This window comes from Neophocaena asiaeorientalis, unplaced genomic scaffold (assembly GCF_003031525.2).
Source record: "Neophocaena asiaeorientalis asiaeorientalis breed wild unplaced genomic scaffold, Neophocaena_asiaeorientalis_V1.1 scaffold271, whole genome shotgun sequence".
NCBI classification, from domain to species: domain Eukaryota; kingdom Metazoa; phylum Chordata; class Mammalia; order Artiodactyla; family Phocoenidae; genus Neophocaena; species Neophocaena asiaeorientalis.
In genome coordinates, this window is record NW_020175318.1 from 1,306,964 (window position 1) to 1,327,297 (window position 20,334).

A 20,334-nucleotide genomic window follows, 5' to 3' on the forward strand; every position below is an offset into this window, starting at 1 on the left:
ATCTGGAAGGCAGGATGAGCTCACTGCTGCTCCAGGCTGGAGAAGGAAGGGAGGAGAAAGGTGAGGCGCCGGGAGGGGTGGGGAGCGCTGGGCTGGCCCAGGAGGGACGGGGCACGGTGCAAGCGCGCGCGCGCGCGCGTGCGCCGCGTTGAAGTGCCCGGCACGTCGGGGCAGCAGGAGAGAGCCCAGGGCGCGCGCGGAGCCGCCCAGTGTCCCGCTCCTGTGACCGCAGCCATGACGGAGAACTCGGACAAAGTGCCCATCGCCCTGGTGGGACCCGACGAGGTTGAGTTTTGTAGCCCCCCGGTGAGTACCGCCTGGGAGCCCCAGACACGCGGGGCCCGTATCCCCTGTCCCGGGTCAGCGATTTGTGTCACCGAATTGAGCTGGGAACAAATGTGGGCGCCCAAATGTGGGCTTGGGGTGGCGCCCCACGCGTGTGCGTGTGCAAGGGGCCTGGCATCCCCAGTCTGGTTTGAAGGGGAGGGTGGATAGGGAAGAAAGAGGGGGCGTCGGGTGGCTGGCGGAGAGAGACCCGCGGGGCGATGGCCCTGCACGGCGAAGTTTGTTCAGCGCACATCCACTCCCGAGCACCAGGGACCCACGGACGCAAGCGCGGCGAAAGGGGGCGCCCGGAGGAGCCCGGGGCGAGCTGTCCGACACCCCCGATGCGCCGGGTCGCTGCGCGCGGACATGACAGTCCCTCTCCCGCCGGCCCGCAGGCGTACGCCACGGTGACCGTGAAGCCCACCAGCCCCGCGCGGTTGCTCCAGGTCGGAGCCGTGGTCCTCATTTCGGGGGCGGCGCTGCTGCTCTTCGGGGCCATCGGGGCCTTCTACTTCTGGAAGGGGAGCGACAATCACGTAAGTCCGGAGGGCGGCTGCCGGCTTGCGGGCACGAGTCAGAGTGCGCGAGGCCGGGAGGGGCGCGGGGCCTGGGGGCGCACGGGATGGCTGGGTCCTCTCTGTCACTCGCGTGTCCCCTCCTAGGTGGCGCCAGAGCGGCCCCCTCGCCCCAGCTGATGCTTTCCCCTCGGGGCCTCCCGGGTACCTTCCCCCTTCTTCCAACCAACTCCACGATGCGGCTTCCCACTCACGGGCAACTTTGCAGAAAAGCCAGTCAGGGCTTTATGGGAAGATGTTAAAGACAGAGTAGCGGGGAAAAGCAGTCAGTGGACGGTTCCAAGAAAGTTCTTTTTGGCCCATCCCAGCCTGGCGTCTCCGCTAAGCAGTTGAGTGACCATGGGTAAGGCACATCCCCTCTGGCCTCGCTTTACTCATCCTTAGGAAAGAAATGGAACTAAGCCCTCTCCCAGCTGAGAAAGGCTGTGAATTTAAGACAAAGACAGTGGAGGGACATTCAGACCCAATAAGGGGACGAATTTGACCTCTCAGTAGCGCTGTCTCTCTCTCTCCCTCCCTCCCTCCCTTCCTCCCTCTCCCTTCTGTCTTCTCTCTCTCTCTCTCTCTCTCTCTCTCTCTCCCTCCCTCTCTCTCTCCCTCTCTCTCTCCCCATCTTTTAATGCCCCCTTCTCTCATGCAGTAAGGGGGAAAAAAAAAAGATCTAACTTCCTTAAAGATGGCAAATGTCTTTAAAAATCACTTCTGGCTTGGTCACGTGTGATTTAATGGTAAATGTTTTACTAACTGCTGTCCTACTTTGTATGCAACTATTTATTTTAGAGCTCAGTTGGCTCTCAAGGAATAAAAAAAGTGTTTCTGACCCAACTAAGCAAAATACCCGTGTTTTTGTTAAATACTCTGAATTTTGTTCACCTACGTAAAGGGAGGCATTTTATCTTGATGACCATTGCCAGGCTTGGTATAAGTATTTCAATTAAAGGAAAAGAATTCCATCTCCAGGGTGCACACAAAGGGCTGTTTCTTAATCACTACCCTCAGAGGATCTGTGACTGCTGTTTCCCGTTTCTCTCCCACCATGAAATTCAAAGCATGAATGAATCCCAGTACTTAGAGAAAATGGTGCTGAAAGCAATTCAGCCATTTTACACATGACATCTTCTGCAGTCACTGCATAATTTGTATTTTTAACTCAAATGCCTAACATAGATAAGCATGCCATTTAGCACTGAGTCTGTTTTAGAGACTATATCAAATTTACAAGCATCGATTTGTAAGATCAAAATTGCACAATATCTTGTGTATATTTGAAAAGTGCCTTAATCTATTTGTATATTTTAAATATAGAAGCTGGGCCAGATGCTCACATTTGAAAGCAGCATATCTGAGCATGAGAACGATGTCAGTATCTCCACCTCCATTAATAGCAGGGTTTAGATTGTCGTCCCTTGGGAAATTGTACCATCTTCAAATATAAATGCTATCTTTTAGATGACAAAACTTCAATGGTATAGGTCCTTTGGGTACAAAAATAGCTTTGCTTTTTTGGGGGGAGCGGGTAAAGATTTTGGTCCTCATATGTATTAAAATGAGCACCATTTGGCATTTAATTATTCAAGGCAAACACAGCTAACTGACAAGCTTCTAGAAAGAGAGACTGAAAGATCACCTTGAATGAGCAGGGCCTCCTTTTATCATAGCTTGTACTTTACTGCAAGATGTTTGGTTTTCTGGTTCAAGAGAGCAGTATTAAATTCTAAAAATACAGAGGAATAGTGAATCACATTTTATTGCCAACAAAGTTATCCCTGTCTCTTATAGAGGCAGGAAAATGAAGAAAATCGTGGTAGGTTTTTTTTTTTTTAACTCCCAAAATATTCCATGCTGATCCATATTACTTAAGTCTGAAAAACAAATCACAAAATACTAAATAGAGTAAATTTGGCACCATCTATGCATAGCACAGGCACAGGTCTGCTTTCCCTGAATACAAATGTAAATGGCCCAAACAAAACATAATCAAGTCTCTGTCAAACAGAAAGACATCCCCAACCAAATGAACTACCCACTCTTTGGGGATTATCTATGCCTCTGCTGCTCTATATTGGTTTATAGAGGAGAGCCAGCAGTAATTTACCTCCTATGCCTTTCATATGGGTAAATCCCCTTAGGACAGGTTTACTGGAAAGCAGCTAGAGAACTCTGAAGCATTGGAGTGCTAATAATCAGGGGACAAGCGACTGGGCTCAAATATTGAGGCCATGCTTCATCCACATTATTGTAAATGGAACAAGGCATTGAAATATGGGAAACTCCCACCAATATGACATAACTGACAACCCTACCCCGTGGGATGAGGCGAAGACGTCATTGCTTGGGGCCTTTATTCTCAGCCTGATTTTTCAAGACATTGTCCCAAACATGATGTAATTATCTTATGAACCCAGGCTTTATTAGAAACTCATTAGCAAACCTCCTTGGCTGTAAAAGGTACCATATTGAGCAGGCTATTGGCACATAATAAACCTTCTTTGTGCTTGGACAGAAATAGCCTTAGGTGCTAACAGCTCCATCAGTTTAGAGCAGATAATGTGATTACTGCTCCACCAACCGAGCCACTTTCTGAGCTCAGGGCCCAGTACTTTGGAAATAACTTCCGACTTTTTACCACCCCCCAACCCAAGGCACTTCAGGAGGGCACAAACCCCCATTGCTGCCTCATGCAGACAGTGTACTGCTTCTGAAAGCCGGGCTGCAGCTACATTACAAAGGACGCCTCGTTAGGGAGCTTTTGCTGGCGGGGAGGTGGCGAAGGGTGGTAGAGGAAAGTGAAATTAGGATAAAAGCCACAGTTCTAGTGTTGCGATCTTGTCTCCTTAAGACCCGCTAAGAATTTGCAAACAGTTACTTAAATTTAGGATTGCTTGAGTAGTAAAAAGCTTACGTGCAATGCTTAAAAAAAAAAAAAAAAAAAAAAAGCCTCTTGTCTCATGAGTGAAGGAAGGACACTCGTGCCAGCAGAAACTCACATGCGCGTTGTCTGCCATGTGCCCTTGGACAGCCAAAATTAGTTCAAGTGAATAGCGGCTGCTCAGAGAGCACAGGGGCAGAACAGAGCCTGCTTTCTGAGCTTTACCTGCAGAAAGCCCTGGCTCAGCCAAAGAAAACAGGTTTCCCCAAACTGGCTGATGGTGAGGACGCCTGAGGTGCAAAGTGAAAACAGATTGGTGGGCTCTGCTCCCGCTTCCCCTAAAGCAGAACCCCTAGAAGTGGTTCTTTTTTATTTCTTTTTTGCGGTACGCAGGCCTCTCACTGTTGTGGCCTCTCCCGTTGCGGAGCACAGGCTCCGGACGCGCAGGCTCAGCGGCCATGGCTCACGGGCCCAGCCGCTCCGCGTCATGTGGGATCCTCCCGGACCGGGGCACGAACCCGTGTTCCCTGCATCGGAAGGCGGACTCTCAACCACTGCGCCACCAGGGAAGCCCCTAGAAGTGGTTCTTATGATCAGGTGAGCTGTGGAGACAGTGTCCTACAGGAATCGAAGTTCATCAGAACGAGGGAAGGAGGGTCACTGAGAATGAGGCTGAACTGCATGCCGGCATTTTCTCTTCCACTGACCAAGGGCTGTTACCTAAAAGGGTACACGCTAGCAAAGCCGTTTCTACGTCTCTGCTGATAAACTAAAATAGCACCCTGTGGGTCTTGCAATAATGACTTTTCTACAAGTAATGATCCAATAACAACAGATACTTTTCCCAGGGTTTGTCCATGCTGCGGTCAGGCATTCGTCATGATGAGGGAGAAAATCAGGCTTGAATTGAATCTGAGCTCTTTGCAGTTCCGACCTACTGACCTGACACTAAGTAGCAAGTGTCTTTCATCAGTTCCCATTCCTTCCCCTTTAAAGATTTTATAGCTTATATATCATATAAGAGATATATTATATATCATATATAAGATATAGATATATACATATATATACCTTGAAGAAAAAGGAAGAAAAGACAAGAAAAGGAACCCACCTACTACCCCATGACACAGAGAATGTTCTAGAGCAGCGGCATACTGAACAGGAGCAGTGTGTGAATTACTTTTTAAACTATTGTCCTTAACAGATGTCTAAACTAAGAGAGCCCTTTGGATCATCTAATTTAGTGGTACACTGTAAAAAAAATTTCTAATGGTGGAATTTTAAACAAGATGTTACTCAGAAATCCAACACATAAAACAGATCAGAAGCAGAGCTGCTCTGGTTGAACTGCGTGGGGCTGGGGCTTAGGGTGGATAAAGGAACCTCACAGTCCCACCTACTCTGCTCCCCTCACCTCTGGACCACCTCCATGAAGCCCCAGAACTCTAAGGACATAAATGAAAATCACCTCTGAGGGGGCTTACCTGGTGGCACAGTGGTTGAGAGTCTGCCTGCTAATGCAGGGGACGCGGGTTCAAGCCCTGGTCTGGGAGGATCCCACGTGCCACGGAGCAACCAGGCCCGTGAGCCACAGATACTGAGCCTGCGCTTCTGGAGCCTGTGCTCCGCAACAAGAGAGGCCGCGATAGTGAAAGGCCCGCGATAGTGAGAGGCCCGCGCACCGCGATGAAGAGTGGCCCCCACTTGCCACAAGTAGAGAAAGCCCTCACACAGAAACGAAGACCCAACACAGCAAAAATAAATAAAGTAATAAACTCCTACCCCCAAAATAAAAAAAAAAAATCACCTCTGAGGTCCCACTTCATTGTTTTACACTCAAGGCAACTCCCAAGACCCAGGGATAAGGGGTGTGGCCACCTGTTTTTCTGATTCCTGGGCCAGTGCTCTTGGACAATGCCAAGCCCTTCTCCCCACACGTCTCTTAACATAATGCCTTATGATGCCATGTCTGTCCCATAGAGTCATTAAAATGAGTACCTCTTATTTTGAGCTGAAACAGATGTGCACATTGACCTTGCTCTCTGTAAATGCTACCCTATCTCAGGCATATCCTAGTCCTGTCTGCAGTTCTTACTGTACACCACACTCCACGCCGAATCTTGACTGAAGGACTTAAAAAAAATACCTTCAAAGTGAGGTGCCACGGCAGATTTGTTCAGATAACAGCCCAGTTAACCCTCTGCCTCCTCAATTTCCATTTATCCACCAACGGGTCTTAGCTCTGGCTGCATAGTAGAATTGACCTTCAGAAAAAGAAAGATCTGTGCTCACACCCCATCCCCACAGGCTCTGATATGATCAGTCCAATGGGGGGAACCTAAGCGTGGTAGCTGGAGATTCTACTAAGATGCTTCTACATGTAGCCAGGATTGCAAATCACTGAGCTGTTTGATTTAGCATCAGAGACTATCAAAAGCTTTACTTTTAAGATATTTTTTAAGAAATCATGTATTAAGTGATTGGTCTATGAATAAAGTCCTCACAGATAACTAAGATAATCATCCCTACTATTAAGGATGATTCAGTGTATCTCTGAGAAATAGGAAGGCTACTTTATATACTGCAGATCTAAAGATAAGCCCTGAATTGCTCTAAAAGGGAGGCATCACTAACTCTGATGTTCTCTTCCAGATTTACAATGTCCATTATACCATGAGTATCAATGGGAAATTACAAGATGGGTCAATGGAAATAGATGCCGGGAACAACTTGGAGACCTTTAAAATGGGGAGTGGAGCTGAAGAAGCGATTGAAGTTAACGATTTCCAGAATGTAAGTATATTTCATGCATTTAGGGAGTTTAACCAGGCAAACCTGGGAGACTTCTCATTCAGGGAGAAGGAGCGCCCCTCACACACATCCAAATGGGAACTGTTCTTTTTGGCAGTCATGGTACCGCTAACCCACCTGCACCGTGCCGCGTATTCTCTCTGAGAGAGGACCACTCTGTGTCCTTTACATTTTCAAAATGAAAAAGCAACACCTTAGCATTGAAAGAAAACAAGTTCTTAGAACTATACAAAGTCTTGGCAGAGGGACTTCCCTGGTGGCACAGTGGTTAAGAATCCGCCTGCCAATGCAGGGGACACGGGTTCGAGCCCTGGTCTGGGAAGATCCCACATGCCACGGAGCAACTAAGCCTGTGCGCCACAACTACTGAGCCTGTGCTCTAGAGCCCGCAAGCCATAGCTACTGAGCCTGCACACCTAGAGCCCGTGCTCCGCAACAAGAGAAGCCACCGCAATGAGAAGCCACCACAATGAGAAGCCCACGAAACACAACAAAAAGTAGCCCCTGCTCGCCGCAACTAGAGAAAGCCCATGAGCAACAATGAAGACCCAACACGGCCAAAAATTAATTAATTAATTAATTTTTAAAAAAACTTAAAAAAAAAGTTTTGGCAGAAAGACTTGCGAGAGCTATTTCTTTCCAAGCAGCTTTCTTAACGCAGTGAATAAAATGCTCAAGCTCCTCTAGAACATTGCAAGGTCTGAAAGTGGCACTTGTCAAGAGGAGGGAAACTTTAATGACCTAATAATCTCATCAACAACAGGTGGGATCTATTTATACATGTTTCTCAATTCTTCAGATTTCCCGTTTAATCCAGGAAATGAGCGTGGAGAAATTCCCCTGGTGTATCATCTGCTTTCTGACTATGGCCTATTACAGATGAAACCTTCCAGTCTCCTTTGAAAAGGGCACACATGTTTGCTTTCAAAAATTCAATTTACAGGCAGGTGGAGACATTAAGCCACGCACTGATGCTTCAGTGGACATCTGTGAACCGAAGTGTCACTGCAGGCCTCCTCTCTGGATGACCACCATAAATATCTTACTCTCTTTCATGTTCTGAGATGAGAAAGAGGCATCACTGTTTGTGCTCTCCTGTTAAATCTGTAGATGGAGTCGGTGAGACTTCATGAAAAAAGGCTCTTGAAAATAATGTCTCTCCTGATAGTTTATTGGCCTGCAAACATCTCATTGACCTGTCTTCCTCTGACTGCTGAGAAAAACTAGAGATGCTTTTCATTCGAATGAAAGAACTCCCCTTGTTGATACCCAAACACACTTCACAAGCCCTTTTGAATAACAAACAGATGCTAACCTCAGAGCCCGACTGATGTTACACATTATTTGATGATGACAAGGGCTGGCTGTGTTCAGCGTGGGCTCTGCCCCGGGACCAAGCTCTGCAGCCCCATGTGTGCGTGGCTGCATTTCGCTTAGTCATAGCTTTGCAGATGGTTCTGGTCAAGGCACAGGGATAATTTCTCTGGACCTATTAAAGGCTTTTACTGCAAGACCGAGGACAAGGTAAAAGGCATGTTTTTCTTTGCACTGCTCAATATAAAATTATAAAATGTGACTCCCACACATGCTTTATTCATCCAACCCAGAACAAAATTGAATACCTAGGATGTGCCATAATATCAAGATATGCAAAGGTAGCTATGCAGTTAAATAAGAAAAGATCCATCTCTCTCAAGATGTGCATGTATCAGGAATATCCTTTTAAAATAGTTAATCCTGGGCTTCCCTGGTGACGCAGTGGTTAAGAATCCACCTGCCAATGCAGGGGACATGGGTTCGAGCCCTGGTCTGAGAAGATCCCACATGCCACGGAGCGGCTAAGCCTGAGAGCCACAACTACTGAGCCCACGTGCCACAACTACTGAAGCCCGCACACATGGAGCCCATGCTCCGCATCAAGTCGCCGCAATGAGAAGCCTGCACACCGCAACGAAGAGTAGCCCCTGATTGCCGCAACTAGAGAAAGCCCACGCGCAGCGAGGAAGACACAATGCAGCCAAAAATAAATTTACTTAAAAAAAATTTAATCCCAAACCTATATTTCTGTTTTATAATCCTTTGGTTCGAATAATGGTATTGATTGTGTTTTGTTCTCAGAGGCCAATGGGGCCACACATATTTTATAAACTGATCAATCCTCTTTGATAGCTTCCACATTTCTCTAAGTCAGAACCAGTGAGTAGAACATTTTTTTGATGGATAGAACCTGTTATGGGTTTAAATAAGCCCGGACTTTTGAAAACCCATGAATCAGCCACTATGGTACCTGCAGTGTTACTTTCTCCTGTATTTCAAACTGTCAGTCAAATTCAGGAAGTGTTATTGGAGCCCACTGTGTGCAAGGGATGGTGTGAAGCATGGAGGATGCAAAGATGACTGACGCTTGTTCCCTCCCTCAAGGACCTTACAGTCCGTGTCCAGGAGGCGGACATCCACACGGAAATGGTCTCAGGTCAGGCCGGGAAACACGCTGCCATGGAGCTATGAACAGAAACGTGGAGCCATCGAGAGGAAGAGGCCATCGCTGTCAGTTAGGGGATGGAGCAGGTTTTACAGAGGTGGCAATGATGCTGAATCCAGTCTCTGAAAATCCCAGCACTGAATTAATTTTTGGAGACAGAGTCTTGGGTGAAGTAGAAAAGAATAGCTTTATTGCTTTGCCAGGCAAAGGGAGCCACAGTGGGCTAACGCCCTCAGAACTGTGTGTCCCAACCTGGAGGGGGGAGTGAGGAGTTTACAGTAATGGTTCAAAAAGGGTGTGATCAGCTCGTGGACATTCTTCTGATGGGTTGGTGGTGAGGAGTCAGCATCATCAACGTTCCGGTTCCAGCTGGTCTGGGGTCTACAGGCTTGTGGGTAGCATACAGCTAACTTCTCCCACCTGGAGGGGGTTTCAGTATCTGCAAAACAGCTCAAAGATATTGTCGCTCCTATCCCTTGATGGGGAACCAGGACCCTGCCCCAAGGCTGCACTATTGTTTCTTGACTGTTCCTCCCTGGTCTCTGCATCCCTTCCCTTCCTTAATTAGCAACTGTTTGAACCTGCCCATTGGAACTCAGGGAAGATCCTGAAGGCTGAATGGTGCCTATTTCCTGTAACCAAAGAAACAGGGGACACAGAAAGGCTTTTGTGCCCAGGAGCCCCACAGAGACCTGCTCATTATCAGCAACAGTTGAATCAGGTCTGGAAGAATGCAAGAAGAATTTTGACCGGCAGAGAAGCTGGGGCAGGGCTTTCCAGGCCCAGGGAAGACTATGCAATACCCGTGTTCAGGTCTGCTCCCAAGTTCTAAGTAGCCCGGGAGGTGGCAAAGATGAGAAAATGGAGTTGCAGGTGGGGCCAGAGTAGGAAAGTTTCTGAATTGTAAGTGAACAGCCTTCCCCGCTAACCCCACCAAGACTGTAGTAGAGCCAATGGAAAAAAAAGCCCCCTGAGAGGGAACTAGCACTGAACAAAGGGCTCCGGGCTCTACACTGTTAGAGAAAAGGTTGTTCAGGACACTTGTTAAAGAAGGTGAGGCGGACTTCATTCAAGGCAGGCTACTACCGTGGGGTTTTGTAGTAGGAGAGAGAGAGTGGGCTCAGCCCCGAATACAATAAGGAAAAGTGGGGATTTATAGCCAAAGAACAGGGTGGACGTATTGGTGGATGGAAAATTACTAAGAGGTTCTTTGCTAAACTGACCTAACAGGATTTTTGCTGCAGGCAGGTCAAGGAGATCAGATATCCAGGTTGATCAGACCAAGGCTGATCCAGCAGGATTCTTGCTAAAACTGGAATAAACGGGCCAAGACATAGCCCAAGGTTGGGGCCTAGTAAACAGAGGACCCAGAGGAGCCTGACTAGAGTTAGGTCAGAAGAGTCTTTGTCAATACCCTGTGGAACACAGAAGCTAAGTTTGTTGATAATATATGAGTTACTTTCTAGAAAGTTACACCCTCAATAGCATGAGTGATGTTGGTCTAAGCCAACCCTCTCAGACCTAATGACCCATTTATATAACAAAAATCCTGGTTAGAAATTAAGATAGAATAAATTGATATATACAGATTTTCACTGTACAACGCTTTTGACTTTGTGTATATTTGAAATTTTTAATTTAAAAAGCTGGGAAAAGGGAAAAAAGTGGGGGAGGGGGTGGGAAAGGATAGCACAAACTACCTGGTAGGTAAGTAGGTTATTGGTTTCAAGAATCAGTATGGCCCCCAACTATAACATAAAGAAAAAATAAATTGAAAGTAATTTATAATAAAATTTGGACTTGAGCCTGATGTACTAGAAAACATCATAAAAGTCATATGCTTGGGTCACTGTCTGTGCCACAGCCTAAAATGCAGACTGACCTAAGTGTGTGTTGACAAATTAAATACCAGGTAATTTTCTCAAACAGTAAACGAAAGTACCATTTTTTCTCCATTTGCACGGTAATTCCAGTCCTAGGAAATTGGTTGTACATTAAGACTATACCAAACATCACTCTTTTATATGTAAAATGGTGTTATGTTCTAGGCACAGATGCTTACCATCAGGTTTTTCACCCAGGGCTCTAGGTGGTTCATTCTTCAGGGCCCCCCTGAGCTGGTTGGGATCTGACACCCCTGGGCCCCACCCAACAAAAGCCCAGAGAGCCCCCAGTTTTTGTGACAATAAAAACTCCCTCAAAAGTTTCTAAATGGCCCCCTGGGGAAAGGACCCCTTGCCCTCCTTGGAAACTTCTGGTTTAAGCCACAGAAATAAATGAGATCCCCTAGAAAGAAAAAAATTGTGCAGCTAACATGAGATTAGCCGACTCGATAAAAGGATGTTAGATCACTGGGATCTTCACTCATTACCTTTTTAGCAAATTTCTTCATTATCACCAGCTTCTAAGGTTTTGTTTGTTTGCAAAAACAGGATATTTTCTTGACTTTCCCTTCCCTCTGTTTAATCTCTTAACATGTCTGGCTGTTTGATATGGATTTGTAGCTAGACAGGGTGGTTAATAAGTGTGAACTCCTTCCCACAGGGCCCATCCCTATGGGGTTTCGGTTTTCTGTGCAGCCTGTAGACTGTCAGAACTAACTCAATACATACTACACTCACATTCAGGGCTGTGAATCCTTCCAGAGCGTCAGTTCTCTCCCTGGGGATATGGTAATAGCTCTATGGTGTTTCCTCCCTGGCATCTCAGATTCAGAGGCTATGAGAGTTTGAAGTTAAAAGAACATATCCCAAAAAAAAAAAAAAAAAAAAAAAAAACCTCAAATCTTTAGTTCTGCTGGAATATAAAGAGTTTGAGGTTTAATACAAGTTAAAAATATAACATTAAAATTTTAACAATGACCATTCCTAAGTCCTTAAGACAAAATTCTTAACTTTTCCTATTGTACAGTGTGTTGTAATTGGTGGGTGTTTAATTTCTGTTGATATCCCATAGAGGGGCAGTAATCCCCCTCCCCTGCCTTCTGTTTTTCAAACCATGCGCCCTAGATTTACAAGTAGAATAAGAACAGCAGACCTTCCAGAGATTGCATGGTGGAGAGCAGTGGTTCACCAAGTGTGTTCATTAGGCCACCAGCAGCAGCAGCACCTGAGTGCTTGTTAGAAGTATACAGTTTAGCCCCCACTCCAGGCCTCCTGAATCAGAAACTCTCAAGGAGGGGACCAACACAGTATTTTATTTAACAAGTCCTCCAGGTGATTGGAATACAAGGGAAAGTTTGTGAGCCACTAGTACAGAAGAAACTTGGGTCCAGAGGCTGTGTCTTAGTCCCTTGAGACTGCTATAACAAATTGCCATAGACTGAGTGACTCTTAAACAACAGAAATTTGTTTCTCATAGTTCTGGAGGCTGGAAAGTCCAAGCTTAAGGTGTCAGCAGGTTGTGTGTCTAGTGAGGGTCTTGCTTTCTGGCTCACAGACAGCTGTCTTCTCACTGTGTCCTCACATGGCAGAAGGGGGAAGGAGCTCTCTGGGAAAAGGGCACTAATCCCATTCATGAGGGCTCCACCCTCATGACCTCATTACTTCCCAAAGGCCCACTTCTGGGTACCATCACATGGGGGGTTAGGTTTCAACATAGGAATGTGGGGGGACACAGACATTCAGTGCATAGCAGGCTGTTTCAGTTATTTTAAAACTTTGTTACCCTGAACAAGTTTCTTTCTCCCTAAACTGGTGGTCCTCAGCTCCAGCTGTATGTTATAAACACATGGGGAGCTTTTAAGCATGCCAGTGTCTGGGCACGGCCCCAGGCCAATTAAATGGGAATCTCTAAGGAGAGGCCCAGGCCTCTGTGTTTTTAAAATCTTTCCAGGTGATTTTGGTGCAGTCGAGACCCTCTGCGGTAAGCCTGGAGTCCATCCTCTGTAAAGGGGGCTCAGGGGGTGTCATGCCGCCACCTCTCTCTGGGTGAGAGGTGACACTGGGAGGAATAAGTGAAATGTGTTACATGTGTATGTGGCCAGTCAGGCTGCAAGGCGGATAACGAGAAGCTTCAGGAAGAAGGAGCCTTTCCTTCTCCTCTCCAATCTGTCACCCACCCCGTTTTGCAGGGCTCCTGGCTCTGAGATTCCATATGGTGTAACCGTCTGTGAATATCCTCAAGCATGAATGACGTTTGACTTCGTTCTTCATTTAAGAGGGCTGACTCCTGAGCCAGGCCCCTAGGTTGATAAAGGCTTTTCTTCTTCCCGCTCCTTGGTGTTGACGTTAGAACAAGTTCTGTATCTTCCTGACATTTGTCTCAGTTCAACAGAAGATTGATCAGTTGAGATGTTCAGATTTGTGTTGGTATCTACATTATGATGGCATAAAATTTGTAGGTCTTTAATACCGCTTTTGGCCACTCACTAGTCATGAAATTAACCAGCAGAGTGAAAGTAAACACTCTTGGGTCAGAACATACCGTTATGCCTGATGCGCTCCGCGGGCGGAGTCAGTGTCCAGCTGTCAGCCAAGACTGGAGCCTTGTGGCTGAGGTTTCCCTTGAGGCTGTCCCCTAGGCAGAGGAGGAGACACTGTTTATATCTCACAGGAGACAAAAACAAAACGTCCAAGTCCTTGGATAAGGTCTAGGAGCAAAATCCAGTTCCCAGTGTTATAGAAAGCTACTATTTACTCTGGGCTCAGCAACTTAGGAAAAATCCGAACTGATGGAATTAATTAATTGGACCAACATCTTTTGAGAACCTTTGTGGGAGCACCAAACAAACGAAAACAAAAAAGAAAACATTCAGATCGATCTCAAGCTTAGAGCTGAGTAGGGAGGTGACATTCACAAGGAGCAAGGGCCCTGAGACCTAAGTGCCAAATGAGGGATGAAGATGGGAGGGCTTTCAGGGAGTTAGAGAGCGGGAAGCCCACTTAGCCTGAGATGGTCAGAGAAAGCTGCATAGGAAAGATTGCATTTCATCTGAGCTTGGCGGGATGGATGGAGCAATGAACAGCTCTGTCTCAGCTTGAAGGCAGCCCCTGGCAGGGGCCTCCCCATCACACGGTCTAAAGCACCATCCCCTGTCACTCCTATCTCTGCACTCTGCTTTATTTTTCTCCATAGCACTTAACGCCACCTGACTTTATCTCTGTTTTTTTATTTTTGGTAAATAACACTAAAAGATAAGCTCCACGGGGGCAGAGACTCCATCTGTTTTGTTCATTCCTGTACCCAGGACCTGGAATGGTGCCTAGCTCACAGTAGACACTCAATACACTGAATAAATGAATGGATGGATAGATGGATGGATAAACTTTTGTTTCCTAGGGCATCACAGGAATCCGTTTTGCTGGAGGGGAGAAGTGCTACATCAAAGCACAGGTGAAGGCTCGAGTTCCTGAGGTGGGCACCATGACCAAGCAGAGCATCTCCTCTGAACTGGTGGGTACCAGCCTGCACCACACAGCAAGGGCTTTGGGCAGACATTGAAGGTACAACCCTTTCTGTCTCTAGTTCCTGGATAGGTTCATGACCAGAACATAAGTTCTCTTTCTTCTCTGCCAAAGGAACTTAATTATTTTGGTCCTACTCATTGGTTCCAAGTGATCATTCTTACATGATGTAGTATAATTGGAGGTTTTGGAAAACCAGATTTTAAAGTACATAAAGGGGATTGGTCATGACATGGCCCTTATTTGCCTGATGTTAGGGAACTATCTGATCAGTGATTACGACAACCTAAAGGGGACTTCCCCGGTGGTGCAGTGGTTTAGAATCTGCCTTCCAATGCAGAGGACGCAGGTTTGATCCCTGGTCAGGGACCTAGATCATGCATGCCGCAACTAAGAGTTTGCATGCCACAACTAAGCAGCCCACCTGCTGCAACTAAGACCCAGTGCAACCAAAAGAATTTTTTTTAAAAATGACAACTTAAAGGACTTCATGGGCTTCCCTGGTGGCTCAGTGGTTGGGAATCCGACTGCCAATGCAGGGGACACGGGTTCGAGCCCGGGTCAGGGAGGATCCCACATGCCGCGGAGCAACTACGTCCGTGAGCCACAGCTGCTGAGCCTGCGCTCTGGAGCCCGCGAGCCACAACTACTGAGCCCACGTGCCGCAACTGCTGAGGCCCGCGCGCCAAGAGCCCGTGCTCCCCAACAAGAGAAGCCACTGCAATGAGAAGCCCGCGCACCGCAACAAAGAGTAGCCCCCGCTTGCCACAACTAGAGAAAGCCCATGCGCAGCAACGAAAACCCAACGCAGGCAAAAATAAATACATTTTTAAAAAAATAATAAAGGACTTCACGTGTTAGGATCTTTTCATTAAAGGGGCCTCAGGAGCCTCAAGCCTCACTCCAGCCTCAGCGCCACTCAGCAGGGGGATTTCCTCCTGAAAATTCACCATAGCTGATCCCCTAGCCTCTGCTGGAAAGCAGCAACAGGGCGCTCCTTCCCTGTGTATCAGGCAACTTCATGGGAGGTAGTTCTAATTGTTTTGCCCTACGCTGAGCTGAGTGACTCCCTCTGCAATTTCTTCCCACTGGTTCAAGTTCAGCCCAAGGAGGCTACTCAACATATATCGAATTCCTTTCCTATGTGTCAGGCTTGTGAGGTGCTTTAAACATTGTTCATCCATTTATTATTAATAGCTTGCCTTTGAGCTTGGTTTTATAAAAATTTATGTTAAGAATTGCACACAGAGTTATAAAGACACATTTAACAATAATACCTTACACTTATTTGGTGCTTTAGGGCTTACAAAGTAGCCGCATTCGTTCTCATCTTCCATTTGAGTTGTGGCAGGGTAGGGTGGAAAAAAAATGGACTTTGGAAAAAGTGGGTTCAAATCCCAGCTCTGACACTTGCTATGGATGTGGCTTCAACTCTTTGAGCCCCAGATTTGTCACCTACAAACTACAGTGTGCACCCTGTCCCCATAGCCCTGAACTCGATAGATAATGAATACGGCTGCTCCTTTAATTCTTAATTTTATTATGATCAGCTTTGATCTTTCCAGTATCCCCGAGAGGGAGATATATCAGGCATCAGCTCCCTCAGGGCAGCTGAGGAAAAATAAGAATAAGCAAAAGTGCCTGGAAACTGCCCAATTGTTTGCTCTCCTAGGAGCAGCCCCAGGTGTCTCAAAACAAGAGCTAAAACCAACCCGTGAGTTTTTAAAGTTGGCTCTCATGTCCTCAGTATCTCCTCTACTCCCAGTTTCCCCACCATTCATCCTGTGAGATGGGTTCCAGCCCTTCATCCCTCTGGTGATTCTCCTCCGATCATGATCTGGTTTGTTCCCCATGAGCTGCGCCCTTCAGAACACAAGTGTGGACCCACTGGTACAGAGTCTAAAAATGAGACGGAGACCGCCTGTGTTCTGACCTTGAACATCCCTTATTGCATTACCTTTTTTTTAATGGTCCTATCACTCAGTTTCTGTTATGAAGCCTTTAGTGAACTAATAACTCTTGACATTTCCCCCATGAGTGGATATAAAGAAGCAACTCCTCAACCATAGCCGACCCAGATCTTATCATAAGTTTGCAGTTCATTTTCTGATTTTTTTAAAAACAAGGTGGGGTTTTTTTTCTGATTTTTTTTTTTTTTTTTTGGTTGCGTTGGGTCTTCGTTGCTGCGTGCGGGCTTTCTCTAGTTGTGGCAAGCAGGGGCTACTCTTCGTTGCGGTGCACGGGCTTCTCATTGTGGTGGCTTCTCTTGTTGCGGAGCATGGGTTCTAGGCGTGCAGGCTCCAGTAGTTGTGCTCATGTGCTCAGTAGTTGTGGCGCACGGGCTTAGTTGCTCCACGGCACGTTGGATCTTTCCAGACCAGGGATCGAACCCTTGTCCCCTGCATTGGCAGGCGGATTCTTAACCATTTTGCCACCAGGGAAGTCCCTTTTCCTGATTTTTAAAAACAATACTTTGTCATTGTAGAAATTTGGGAAATACATAAAAGAATAGAGAAGAAAACCACCCACAACTGCATAATCCACAGATAGCTAATGTTAATGTTTTGGTGGATTTTCTCCATGCGCAAATGTATGTGATATTCTTTTCATAATTGAAGTTATACTGGTGTACATTCTTATTATTTTCACTTAACTTTAGGTCTTCTAAAATGTAGATTATAATGGATGTATTGTATGTCATCATATGCTTATAATTTTAAAAGTCTTTTGTTCTTGAATACAGGTATCTTCAATTTTCCATTTTTCAAATAATAATAATAATTCAAAATAATTTTTTGAATACAGATATAATTCACTGTGGTGAATAGTTTTGTATTTAAATCTTTGCCTCTGATTCTTTTCTTAGGCCATAGAGGTGAATGCTTTCTCCTGTGTTTTTGCTGTGTATAGGGTGCGTGGTGGATTCTCTGGTGGACAAAACCAAATTCAGGCAACGTGTTTGTGGGAATTAGGAATGTGTTTGGCTGTCAGTAGCAGCACGTTACACTTAGAGTGACTTAGACAAATAAGGCTTTTTCTCCACAGTAAGTAATGTGGAAGTAGGCAGCCCCAGACATTGGGGCTCTCTGATTTTTTTCGTCCTTTCCTTCCAGCCCTAAACATCAACCACGCAGTCAAGTAAGGAAGGCAGGAAGATGCTGAGTAGTGCCAACCATGGTTTCCCTTAACTCGGGAAAAGCCAGATGCCTTCTCAGCCCCGCAACACACTTTAGCATGGGTCGCATTGTCTAGAGCTGGTCACACGGGCACCCCTAGCTGCCAGGGAGTCTGAGAAAGCAGGTGTCTCCCCTGGGGCCAGCAGATTGCTGCCACCAACAAAAGCAGGATTGTGTTGCAAGGAAAGGGAGGGAGGGAGGAAGGAGATGGGGTCGGCAGCTGAAAGTATGTGCCATACGCTTTTTATCTAACAACATCCCTAGCTTGTCGGTTGCGCACACATGCATTCCTCCTATCATCCCATTCTGTGTCCACACACTTTAGGTTGTGATGGGGTGGTTTATGCACCACTAGCTCTCATACATTTTTCATCAGTTTTGTATAACTTTTATTTTATTTATTTTTTAAAAAATTTATTTATTTTAGGCTACGTTTATTTGGGTCTTTGTTGCTGCGCTCGGGCTTTCTCTAGTTGCGGCAATCAGGGGCTACTATTCATGGCAGTGCACGGGCTTCTCATTGCGGTGGCTTGTTGCGGAGCACAGGCTCTAGGCGCATGGGCTCAGGAGCTGTGGCTCACGGGTTCTAGAGAGTAGGCTCAGTAGTTGTGGCGCACGGGCTTAGCTGCTCCGCGGCATGTGGGATCTTCCCGGACGAAGGCTCGAACCCGCGTCCCCTGCATTGGCAGGTGGATTCTTAACGACTGCACCACCAGGGAAGCCCAGTTTTGTATAACTTTTAAAAGCTCCTATACCCAAAGAACATTCATTTCCTGGATGGAGCCATTTAACTTAAGGTAAATAACTGGATTACCTGAGTGTTAGCTACCTCCAATAACTTTAACTTGTTTTAAGGCGGCCAGAAGCCTGAGGGAGAAAGCATAAATGAAGTGCTGCTTTTAGCTAAAAAATAAGAAAACATTTTAATTTCTCCAACCTACAACCTATTGCAAACTAATAAATGCATGAAAGGAGCAACCTGGCAAAATAAATTTGTCTCCTAGGTTATCAAACTATTCTCAGCATCTCGCTGTAGAAGAAAACTCAGCATTTAGCTTTGAAATCTCAGTGGTGTGCTTGATGCAGAGAACATCTGAAATACGTTTTGTTATAGCTGGGAAATGTAGAAACGGTTTATGTTAAATGCTACTTTGAACTGAAGACATTAAAGAACCAACTGCCGGCTGCTTCCATCGTGGTTTGGCAGTGGCAGGACAAGCCCCCAAAGGACATTCACTTCACACGAAGGGCTCCTCTATCCTTTATCAGATTCCGGAGTCCGTTCAGTTGCTTTTCCTCTAAAACATCTTTGATCAAAAACATCAGATTAACCTAAATCTCAAAGTTGACATCAAGTAATTTTCACTTCCACTCAGGACGCTCATATTCACACATTCGAGTTATCCAAAGGCAGGATGGCATGATGGGTGTGGAATATTGTGAGAAAAGCTACAGAGAGAAGAGATTAGAACTTCAGAGTGTGTGTGTGTGTGTGTGTATGTGTGTGCGCGCACGTGTGTGAACACGGATGCGCACACATATACACAGAGAATTCTCATTAAGTTTTCTTTTAAATTTTATTGAAGTATAGTTGATTTACAATGTTTTGTTAACTTCTGCTTACAGCAAAGTGACTTAGTTGAACAGATATATATTCTTTTTCATATTCTTTTCCATCATGGTTTATCACAGTATATTGAATATAGTTCCCTGTGCTATACAGTAGGACCCTGTTGTTTATCCATCCTATATATACTAGTTTGCACCTGCTAATCCCAAACTCATTAAGTTTTTATAGGGCGAAATAATTTTTTACCAACACATGAATCTTAATATGCAACATGTTCCACTGTCCTCTTTGTTTAGTGCATTTCATTTTCACTTACTTACAGGAAGGCAAGATCATGCCTGTTAAATATGAAGAAAATTCTCTCATCTGGGTGGCTGTAGACCAGCCCGTGAAGGACGACAGCTTCTTGAGTTCTAAAATCTTAGAACTCTGTGGCGACCTTCCTATTTTCTGGCTTAAACCAACCTATCCCAAAGGTAACATTTTAAATTCTTCTGACGCTGCTTGGAATTCTCCCTGCCCTGGTGAGGTTCCTGTGAGCCCCTGCACAGGCCCAAGCATGTGACAAGGAAGATGAATCCGGGTGCACATCACAGTGTCACAGTAATTGGCGTGAGAGATCGAAGGGAAGGGAAAGGACAGCCGTGAATGTCGCAGGGCAGGGCCAGAGCAGCGGGGTGACAGGAAGCAGGGGGGCCCGGAACACCTCTGCCTTACCTGCGGATTTTATTTATGACACTCCCACTGCTTCCGCTCTGCCCCTAATCTCTGTTGTTTGCACTTTGCAATTTTACATTTTTTTATTCCTAAAGCAGAGAATCAGGTGTCTAAGAAGCTGTTACACCGCCGAATCCTTATTATGGTCAAAGCTTGAATTCTGGGGCAGCCAAAAGCAGCTGTGGGCATAGGCTGAGATTCCTTAAGTTCAAGGTCCACTTCCAAGTCCGGGGAAAATAAGTGAAGGACCCCTGGGGTTCAGAGCTAGGTTGGAGCACCCTGTGGGCTGTTTCCCGGTGGAGAAGGGCAGCTGATGAGCTCTGCAGGCCAGGCTCTTTTCCCGGATTTTGTCTGTCTCCAGGGCTGCTCTCTTGGTTCCCATCCCAGTCACCCCACTGGTCT

At 46.1% G+C, this 20,334-nt stretch overlaps 1 protein-coding gene across 3 annotated transcripts in view; it reads left to right on the top strand.

Annotated features, from left to right (window-relative positions):
* Positions 1-163: 163 nt before the first annotated feature.
* The window catches only part of CNMD (chondromodulin), a 28,306-nt gene continuing 8,135 nt past the window's right edge, over positions 164-20,334 (top strand). For 2 of the 3 annotated variants that reach the window (XM_024765467.1, XM_024765468.1), the window contains exons 1-5: positions 164-306; positions 723-863; positions 6,424-6,564; positions 14,345-14,458; positions 19,538-19,691. In XM_024765467.1, coding sequence (XP_024621235.1) covers positions 235-306; positions 723-863; positions 6,424-6,564; positions 14,345-14,458; positions 19,538-19,691 — 622 coding nt within the window. In that variant the 5' untranslated portion in view covers positions 164-234. The remainder of the gene's footprint in view (positions 307-722; positions 864-6,423; positions 6,565-14,344; positions 14,459-19,537; positions 19,692-20,334) is intronic. The other variant, XM_024765469.1, reaches the window with a different exon arrangement.